Raw genomic sequence first — 10,523 nt, 5'->3', positions numbered from 1 at the left:
TGTGACCCTGGACAACACCCTGTCGTTCTCCGCTAACATCAAAGCGGTGACGTGATCCTGCAGATTCATGCTCTACAACATTCGCAGAGTACGACCCTACCTTACACAGGAAGCGGCACAGGTCCTAATCCAGGCACTTGTCATCTCCCGTCTGGATTACTGCAACTCGCTGTTGGCTGGGCTCCCTGCCTGTGCCATTAAACCCCTGCAACTTATCCAGAACGCTGCAGCCCGTCTGGTGTTCAACCTTCCCAAGTTCTCTCATGTCACCCCGCTTCTCCGCACACTCCACTGGCTTCCAGTTGAAGCTCGCATCAACTACAAAACCATAGTGCTTGCCTATGGAGCTGTGAGGGGAACGGCACCTCCTTACCTTCAGGCTCTGATCAGACCCTACACCCAAACGAGGGCACTACGTTCATCCACCTCTGGCCTGCTAGCCCCCCTACCTCTACGGAAGCACAGTTCCCGCTCAGCCCAGTCAAAACTTTTCGCTGCTCTGGCACCCCAATGGTGGAACAAGCTCCCCCATGACGCCAGGACAGCGGAGTCACTGACCACCTTCCGGAGACACTTGAAACCCTACCTCTTTAAGGAATACCAGGAATAGTATAAAAGTAATCCTTCTACCCCCCCCCCCATAAAAAACAAAAATAGGGTGGTTGTCCTACTGGCTATCCTAAGTTGAATGTACCAATTTGTAAGTCGCTCTGGATAAGAGCGTCTGCTAAATGACGTAAATGTAAATGATCCAGATCTGTGTTAGTCATGATGACCATGCAGTCAGGAAGCAACAGAATACATTGGAACACATCACCATTGGCCCCTGCTGGCCAACACACTGCTATGTGACAAAAACTCAGTGGCAATAACAAACAAACCAGCTCGGAGGAGAGATGGAGAGGTGGGAGGAGTGGTATTTGACTGACAGGTCAAGCCCCAAAAGCCCCATATAAAAAGGCAGGCTAGATGGCAAGGGAAACACGAACCTGCAGACTCACAAGCGCCAAGCCATACCTTCACAGAGACCATGAAGCTGACAATACTGCTCTGTGCTATCGTGCTCCTCTCTCTCTCTGGTGAGTACTATTACCATAACCAACTGGCAACAGCACTTACGAGCTGTTTTGACATACATGTACAAATATTGCTTGATATTTTTAACATTGAACATTTCACCTTATTCTGAACTTAGATCAATGAGGTTTTGAGAATAATCAGACAACTCTTCATTGTTAACGATGCTAGTTCAATTGGTTACAAGCTTTTGACTGAATGTAAGAATGAAGAGTAGCCTATAAGGAAGTGGTGACGGATACATTGTTTAGGATACAATACCCAGTTGTAAGAGCCCACACAAAGGGAAAGTCAGAGCAGCACCAAGAAAATAATGTCAGGTGATATCCTTTTGTCTACTCAGGCATTTCTATGAAGCTGACTGTGGGAGAGCTTTGTGTGGGGAGCCAAGATCCTATTAAATTCCTATGAATAATTATTGTAATTCCTAATTATATGTATGTCACAGGACACTGGTGAGAATATGGACAACAGTCTCAGACCCCATGCCATTAATCCCAAGATAAAAGTTATTTCCAAGATAGATACCTTGACATTGGGGTTACTGGCATGTATCTCACTGGCTGTGTCATCATAGAGCTAAAGATAAAACATTGAGGAAGTTCAACAAGGAACAGTCATTTGTCTAGGTGATATTCTCTCTAGTCAAGAGCTCATCTGGAAAACAATAAGGTATTTAAAGAAGTGGAATGTGATCTTGTTTCAAAGACCAATAATAAAAGAAGGCATACTTTTCAGACAGTTGTTGAGCAACATTCAGTCAACCTTTTTCCCCACACAGAATATTGTGAATCACATCAAGGAAAAAGTTAATACCCTTTTCTTTCTTTATGTTTTGTACAGTTTTTGCCATGGATGAAGAAAGACCCCCACAGCCCAGAGAGGTGAGTTATTCTATTGAAACAAGGCCTTTACAATACTTTCTATGAGGATGTATGTCAAAATAACTATAATAGTAAGGACTGCTCTTCCCCTGCTTACAATAGCCTCAGTGTGAGGTGTATGAAAGCGGCATGTGCTCCAGAGAGTTTGATCCTGTGTGTGGGAGCGATGGCAACACTTACACCACTGAGTGTGTGCTGTGTAAAGAGAACAAGTAAGTATAAAACACATGGGTTATTTACCTTGTGTAAATATGGTTTCTGAGAGAGTATTATTCCTATTATACCTATCCTACTATGGGCTGTAATGTAAGTATAAAGCACAAGGGTGAGGTTATTTACCTGCTGTAAATAACGTTTCAGAATTATTCCCTATAGAATATAGATGATTGAAATGGCCTCAGACAGCATCAATCACTAGGAAACACTGGCAAGGTGGTGCCAGACAAAACAGAAAGGTTAGGCAATACGTCAATAAGAAAAAATTAACCAGAAGTCTGAGAAAATCAGATGATGAAGCAGGTGCTTGATGCACCTAGAATCAATGATACTGACCTCCCAACCTTACCCCAGTTTCGGTGAGGTAACTTTTCGTGACCATGTTCTAGAAACAGTTGCACTATCAGGAAAGGGACGTGCCACTGACGCACAATGCACGTATCTTACCTATTGACTGGCTAGAAATGTAGTAGGGTTTGTTAAAGATTAAAACATTTTTCAGTTAAAGGCAGATCATGCCTTTTACCCGATACATTTATTCTTATCAACCACACTTAACAGTAAACAAATAACTTAGACATTAGTTAAGACATTTCAAATAGAAATCAAACTGGATGGTCTTCAAAAATAGATGGGAGGGGTTGAGGGGAGCGGAAGGATAGGAGTAAAAACAAACAAAAGATAACTACTGTAAAATTGATTGTGTCTGTAAAATCTATATAGTATGTTTAAGCTGGAAGTAGAAGCCTAAGTGTTGTTCATTAGTTTACTCTCATTAGGGAAGGGGTGGCAGAAAATAATAAAGGAATATATATGCTAAATGACTACAAAAAAAAAAAGAATTGAAAGAGGAGTGGGAGGCCCCGGTGCACAACTGAGCAAGAGGACAAATACATTAGTGTCTAGTTTGAGAAACAGACGCCTCACAGGTCCTCAACAGGCAGCTTCCCGGAGTCGCCTCTTCACTGTTGACGTTGAGACTGGTGTTTGTGGGTACTATTTAATGAAGCTGCCAGTTGAGGACCTGTGAGGCGCCTGTTTCTCAAAAAAGACACTAATGTATTTGTCCTCTTGCTCAGTTGTGCACCGGGGCCTCCCACACCTCTTTCTATTCTGGTTAGAGCCAGTTTGCGCTGTTCTGTGAAGGGAGTAGTACACAGCGTTGTACGAGATCTTCAGTTTCTTGGCAATTTCTCGCATGGAATAGCCTTCATTTCTCAGAACAAGAATAGACTGACGAGTTTAGAAGAAAGTTATTTGTTTCTGACCATTTTGATTCTGTAATCAAACCCACAATTGCTGATGCTCCAGATACTTAACTAGTCTCATGAAGGCCAGTTTTATTGCTTCTTTAAATCAGCACAACAGTTTTCAGCTGTGCTAACATAATTGCAAAAGGGTTTTCTAATGATCAATTAGCCTTTTAAAATGATAAACTTGGATTAGCAAACACAACGTGCCATTGGAACACAGGACTGATGGTTGCTGATAATGAGCCTCTACGCCTATGTAGATATTCCATTAAAAATCTGCAGTTTCCAAATACAATAGCCATTTACAACATTAACGATGTCTACACTGCATTTCTGATCAATTTGATGTTATTTTAATGGACAAAAAATTTGCTTTTCTTTCGGAAACAAGGACATTTATAAGTGACCCCAAACTTTTGAGTGGTAGTGTATATATGGGTGATTGGAAATGAAGCACACAATTACATTGATGGAAGCTACAATCGATCTGCAATATTAAATCATTAGAATAAAGTGTGTATTTGAGAGAAGTAGACTCAATATTATACTCAACAATCCTTGAGGTTTCTGTTTAGCATTTTACATTCAATCATGCACTTTTGAATTGAAGGTGCCACATTTGAACCTTCCATTTCAAGTCATTAACAGAACACAATCTCTTTTTCACAGGCTTAAACACAAGCAAGTCCTGGTCAAGCATGGAGGAGTGTGTGAGGCATAACAAGAAGTCTCTCTGGACACCTCTCCTGCCAGAATTATCCAGAGTAAGGAGGAGTATCACAGGACACCAGCTTTCTAAATCTGTAGTAAACTGTAGACTAATAAAATTATGAAGCATGAACATTTAGTCTCTTCTCTTATGAAAGCTAATAGAATTTTATGGAAGTATACTGAACAAAAATATAAACACAACATGTAAAGTGTTGGTCCCATGTTTCATGAGCTGAAATAAAAGATCCCAGAAATACGCACAAAAAGCTTATTTCTCTCAAATTTTGCGCACACATTTCTATACATCCCTCTTAGTTAGCATTTCTCCTTTACCAAGATAATCCATCCACCTGACAGGTGTGGCATGTCAAGAAGCTGATTAAACAGCATGATCATTACACAGGTGCACCTTGTGCTGGGAACAATAAAAGGCCACTAAAATCTGCAATTGTCACAACACAATGCCACAGATGTCTCAAGTTGAGGGAGCGTGCAGTTGGCATGCTGACTGCAAGAACGTCCACCAGAGCTGTTGCCAGAGAATGTAATGTTAATTTCTCTACCACAACGTCGTTTTAGAGAATTTGGCAGTATATCCAAACGGCCTCACAACCGCAGACCACGTGTAACTACGCCAGCCCAGGAACTCCACATAAGTATTTCTGTCTGTAATAAAGTGGGGGAAAACGTATTCTGATTGGCTGGGCCTGGCACCCCAGTGGATGAGCCTGGCTCCCAAACGGGTGGGCCTATGCCCTCCCAGGCCCACCCATGGCTGCGCCCCTGCCCAGTCATGTGAAATCCATAGATTAGGGCCTAATGAATTGATTTCAATTGACTGATTTCCTTATATGAACTGTAACTCAGGAAAATCGTAGAAATTGTTGCGTTTATATTTTTGTTCAATATAGTTCTGATTTCATTACTGTTAACAGCAGGTCAAATAAGGGGTGCTTCTATTTGTCCCGTTTCACACATGTAAAAGTGTGTGGTGTGAAATGGATGTTTTTGTTGCATATCCCACTCCCCCTGAGACACCTTCAGAGAGTGGGGTCACGGCATGGGATCAGCCAAACCTGGAGCATTTAGGGTTAAGTGCCTTGCTCATGGGCAGATCAGATCGGCAGCTTTTTTACCTAGTCAGCTCGGGATTAGAACTAGTAACCTTTCAGTTACTGACCCAATGCTCTACCCGCCACCCACATGGGCACCAGTCTCACATTAGTGGGCAATAAGAAACACAAATGTCATAAGGGAAAATAATGTCCTTTAGCCCAGCTAAATGTATTCCTCAGGGAAGACTGGAGAGCCTTATTTTGAGACAAGCCAAAGCATGATGCATCACAGATGTAGAAAAAAGGTGTAAGGAAGGCTAAGCCCTCTTGAGGCAGCAACTAAAAGGCAACCTTGTGATTTGCAGATGTGTGATCATATCACACAGCCTCAAAATAAAAATGTTACATTACAGAACTGCAGACTTGTTTTTATTGTCCTTTGATGGGTTTTTTCACCCAGCCCTATGCTCACTTCAGTTTCAGCACCACTGTCTCCAACAGGGCCAGGATCTCCCCAAAGTATCCATCCTCGTCTCCGAGGACCTGCTCTGTGAGCACCAGCTCCTGGTACTGCTCCTGTAGGGCGCTGAGGGAGGAAGACAGGGCATTGTCCTGCCGATATTGAGTCTGGCAGTGAGGCATCATGGCCAGGATAGTTCTCAGGGCCTTCTCCTTCCAGTCGTGCTCTGGGGAGGCCAACAGTTCAGGCACCAGGCTGCACCAGCCCTGCTCTGCCAACAGTGGCTGGAGGGAGACCTGTGCGTACTGCCGCAAACGCTCGTTGTGAGAAGCATCTGGAATGGGGTCAAGTCCAGTCTGAGAGATCAGCTCCTAGAATAGAGAATGTGCTATTCACATAATTTGATTTCACATGATTAGCTTTGCAATTATTTAAAGAGCACCCCTCACCTTTTCATTGATCATGTCATAGATTATGGTTACAATCCGCACACGGACAGCCCCGCCTCCGGAAGCTCGGAAAATATCCCCCAACACCTGCAGCCCACCCAGCTTCAGGAAGTGGCTTTGGGCAAAGGGGAAGTGACGTAGCAAAGAGGCCACAGCAAACAACGCCTGTATACAGACAAACATTAGCATCAGTAAAGTGCCAGGAAGAGAATTATGATTTCCAAGTTATTATCAAATCGGAGCAAATTGAAAGAGGGTCTCCTACTGGATTATAAACTCTGCTACATATACTGGACTGATTGTAGAATCAGAGTACTAATGAATGGATTTGGTTATGTGGGAACTGGGAACAAGACTTGCCTTCTTTTTAACAGACATGGGTCGTGGAGTGGCGAGTAACATTAACAGCTTCTGTAGGGTACCACTTTCAAATGCCTCCACCTGCACTACCGGGTTACTAGAAAGAATATAATGAATGACAATGTTACTGACACACACACACACAAATACAAACAAAAACATTCTGTCTTTTGGCTGGTATTTACAATTAGACTGTTCGTATGGGTTAATGGAGACTGCTATACCTTGACAGAGCTGACCCCAAGACGAAAGCAGCACTCTCCTGAAGGCGATAGTCTGTGCTGTTCAAAGCATCAACCACAAGCTTCAATCCTCCCCTAGATGCCAGGTTCTGTGCATTGTCCACCTGACAACACAGATAACAAGGAAACTAATTATAATGTTATTTCTACAATCAAATGAAAAGGTTAACATTTAAAAAAAAATCGATGTATCTCTTTCATTGTCTCAACCATTTATATTCCCCAACCATTAGTATATCATTGTCTCCCATCTCATTAGTATACAGTGCATTCGGAAACTATTCAGACCACTTCCCTTTTTCCACATTTTGTTACGTTATAGCCTTATTCTAAAATGAATTAAATTATTGTTTGTCCTCAATCTACACACAACACCCCATAATGACAAAGAGCGAAAACAGATTTTTAGACATTTTTGAAAATATTCAAAATAAAAAACAGAAATACCTTATTTACATAAGTATTCAGACCCTTTACTCAGTACTTTGTTGAAACACCTTTGGCAGCGATTACAGCCTTGAGTCTTCTTGAATACATTCCGAATGCACTGTATCATTGCCTCCCACCTCATTAGTATCTCATTGCCTCCCACCTCATTAGTATCTCCTTGCCTCCCACCTCATTAGTATCTCCTTGCCTCCCACCTCATTAGTATCTCCTTGCCTCCCACCTCATTAGTATCTCCTTGCCTCCCACCTCATTAGTATCTCCTTGCCTCCCACCTCATTAGTATCTCCTTGCCTCCCACCTCATTAGTATCTCCTTGCCTCCCACCTCATTAGTACATAATTGACTCCCTAACTGTAGTCTGGGGGGGCTCACCTGATGAACAAGGTACTCTATGTCATGTAGAGCTTTCATCTTCTCCTCCACAGTGGCATTTGAGCAATTGAATTGGGACACCAGTCTGCTCATAACCTGGAAGTCTGACTCCATCAGCATGTCCAGCTTGGCCATGTCTCTTTTCAGCTCCTCCATGGGACGAAACTGGGCCCTGAGAGCCTCCTAAACACACAGGGAAACACACTAGAACCATAACGAATAGTTTGCAGACCGAGAGGGAAATCAAAGATAGATGGTATCACAGAGGCATTCGTCTCTTTACACAGCCGCTTGTCTCCACCGTGAAAAGAGACTACAGACACATCAAATCAGGCCGTACCTTCTCTTCTTTGTCACTAGTTTCAGGATCCACTCCTTCTTTTATATTTTTCAGAGCCTTCTTCAGCTCCTCAGCACTGAAGGATGGGCCTGGTGTGTTCTCCTTCCCCTGTCTGAATCACAGAGAAAACATCTGTGGTGAGTCTGATGTAATCTCTAGCAAACGTAGTATGGCCCTCTACTGTACAATAGCTACATGGCAAAAAAAATCTATGGTGTTTCATACAACTGACAGAAACATTTCAACAGGATCCCTACCTTTGTCCATCTATCTGGTCTTTGAGAATCTGGTGTTCCCCAAGTTTGACCTCCCTCTGTCCTGTCTGGAGGTTTAGCCTTACGTGAGAGCCCCTTGGGACCGCCTGGCCTGAGTGATGTCAATATTGTACAGTGAATACTTTTGATTCTGCCATATACATTAATACTCCATGCCGTTTCTTGTTTCCGTGTGTTGCACTTGCATTCTGTGGCATCTATGAATCACATGATTATTCATATTGTTATTATTGACGCCAACGGAAGAACCAAGGACACGGATGGTTCATAAAATGTCAAATGTAATGATGTTGTGAGATTCTCTCTGGTGTTTACAGAACAACTGGTGCTGTGAGATTAGGATATCAGGACCTGCTTAGACAAAGCAATTGTAACAGTAGAGCAAAGGACTGCAATATATGGGAAAATAAATGGCTTGCTGTTATACTGAGTACATGATGCATGGAATGCTAAGGCATAAATGTATAAACGGGTGTATTCTTATTTTAAATGTATGTAGTTCTGTCTTTGTGCTGTACTTGTCTATTAATGTTCTGTATTATGTCAGGTCATGTTTTGTGTGGACCCCAGGAAGAGTAGCTGCTGCTTTAGCACTAGCTAATGGGATCTTAATAAAATACAACTAAAAATACATGTATTACTACTATGTGTACTTCATGAGACACCTGTGCATTTCTACTTTAACAAAACAATTACCTGGTTTGAGAGTCTGCCACTGATCCGTGGGATGGAACACCTCCAAATCCTCAGGATCTCCCTCTTCCTCCATGTGGTGGGCATCCTCATCATCCAGGCTGGTCTCAGTACTCTCCACAACAGTCAGAGCAGAGGAAGACTACAGGGCCAGGGGATTGTATCAGACTCGTGTAGGCTACAGACTCTCATCAAACTCAGCTAGGCTACACACAAACTGTTTAACAATATATTTATACAGTAGTATAACAATTAGTATAGGTAAATCATTATCTCATTCATTACTCACTTTTTCGCTGAGAACATGGACGAATTGACAACTCAATACTAAGAGCATGAGTGCTATCTTCAGCCTGGTGGATTTACTTCCTTTTCTCAGGCATCCGGTCAACATACTGGCTGTAGTATAGCTAACACAACTAATATACTGATGGTGACAATATCGATATCATAACACTAAAGGGTAACAAATACAATTAAAGTAAGCTACGACGCACTGCACTATTTATTTACCCGACCGCACCATTTCAGATTGAAGCATGGACGTGTAACGTTGATACTTGTCAGAAATTAGACCACACCCACCGTATTTGTCATCACGACCGGGAGCCAATCATATTTAAAAGAGTGTCACTCGTTTTCAAATCTATGCAATCGGATTGGCTAATGGAGATTCCCTGTATGATCTCTGTGACGCAATTATATTACATTTCATCAGTCTTTTTTGGTAGTTTTATTTCATATTATTACATGAACTGACAACTGTACATATAGTCCATGGGACATACCAAAAAGTGGCTAATCTCGGGGTGGCAAAGGTTTGATGGCATTAAATTGTTCCCCACAAGCCCCTGATAAAATTGATATATAACCTCTAGAGGTTCTTCAAGAGATCGAATATTCCATAATGAGGCAACAGATCACTGTAACTGTAGGCCTACATAGAAAATATCACACCAGTGTGTCAAAACAGTTATGGTACTGTAAACATGTAGAGTATATGAATCTTACAACATATGAAAAAGTAACTACTGTATAGTTATTTATTCTCAGAAAACAGATAAGCCGGAGAAGAAGAGACTAATGTGTCGGTTATAGCGGGTTAACCCTGATCTACACTGAAGAAGAAAAAAACGCAACATGCGACAATTTCAACAATTTTACGAGATACAGTTCATATAGGGAAATAAATCAATTGAAATAAATTCATTAGGCCCTAATCTATGGATTTCACTTGACTGGGCAGGGGTGCAGCCATGGGTGGGTCTGGGAGGGCATAGGCCCGCCCACCAACTGGGGAGCCAGGCCAAGCCAATCAGAATGAGTTTTTCCCCACAAAAGTGCTTTATTACAGACAGAAATACTCCTCAGTCTCAGATGATCCCGCAGGTGAAGAAGCCGGATGTGGAGATCCTGGGCTGGCTTGGTTACACGTGGTCTGTGGTTGTGAAGCAGGTTTGACATACTGCCAAATTCTCTAAAACTATGTTGGAGGCAGCTTATGGTAAAGATGTGAACATTCAATTATCTGGCAACAGCTCTGGTGGACATTCCTGCAGTCAGCATGCCAATTGAACGCTCCCTCAAAACTTGAGACATCTGTGGCATTGTGTTGTGTGACAAAACTGCAGATTTTAGTGGCCTTTTATTGTCCCCAGCACAAGGTGCACCTGTGTAATGATCATG

At 42.3% G+C, this 10,523-nt stretch overlaps 2 protein-coding genes across 2 annotated transcripts; one reads left to right on the top strand and one right to left on the bottom strand.

Annotated features, from left to right (window-relative positions):
- Positions 1-971: 971 nt before the first annotated feature.
- si:ch211-195b11.3 (uncharacterized protein LOC100334344 homolog) lies at positions 972-4,271 on the top strand. The gene is made up of 4 exons (XM_045226109.1): positions 972-1,079; positions 1,921-1,961; positions 2,064-2,173; positions 4,100-4,271. Exons 1-4 carry the CDS (start codon positions 1,031-1,033, stop codon positions 4,149-4,151), a joined length of 252 nt encoding a protein of 83 aa, XP_045082044.1. The 5' UTR covers positions 972-1,030; the 3' UTR covers positions 4,152-4,271.
- A 705-nt stretch (positions 4,272-4,976) lies between these two features.
- Positions 4,977-9,462, bottom strand: sil1 (SIL1 nucleotide exchange factor). The gene is made up of 9 exons (XM_045226094.1): positions 9,127-9,462; positions 8,841-8,979; positions 8,127-8,235; positions 7,870-7,981; positions 7,530-7,712; positions 6,690-6,811; positions 6,466-6,562; positions 6,106-6,270; positions 4,977-6,027 (listed from the first exon to the last, which is right to left on the bottom strand). The coding sequence occupies exons 1-9, from the start codon at positions 9,229-9,231 to the stop codon at positions 5,665-5,667; spliced, it is 1,395 nt and encodes a 464-aa protein (XP_045082029.1). The 5' UTR covers positions 9,232-9,462; the 3' UTR covers positions 4,977-5,664.
- Between the last annotated feature and the right edge of the window lie 1,061 nt (positions 9,463-10,523).

Source organism: Coregonus clupeaformis, chromosome 2, assembly GCF_020615455.1.
Source record: "Coregonus clupeaformis isolate EN_2021a chromosome 2, ASM2061545v1, whole genome shotgun sequence".
Taxonomy (NCBI): domain Eukaryota; kingdom Metazoa; phylum Chordata; class Actinopteri; order Salmoniformes; family Salmonidae; genus Coregonus; species Coregonus clupeaformis.
The sequence above is the reverse complement of the archived record's forward strand: the minus strand, read 5'-3'. Positions and strand labels throughout refer to the sequence as shown.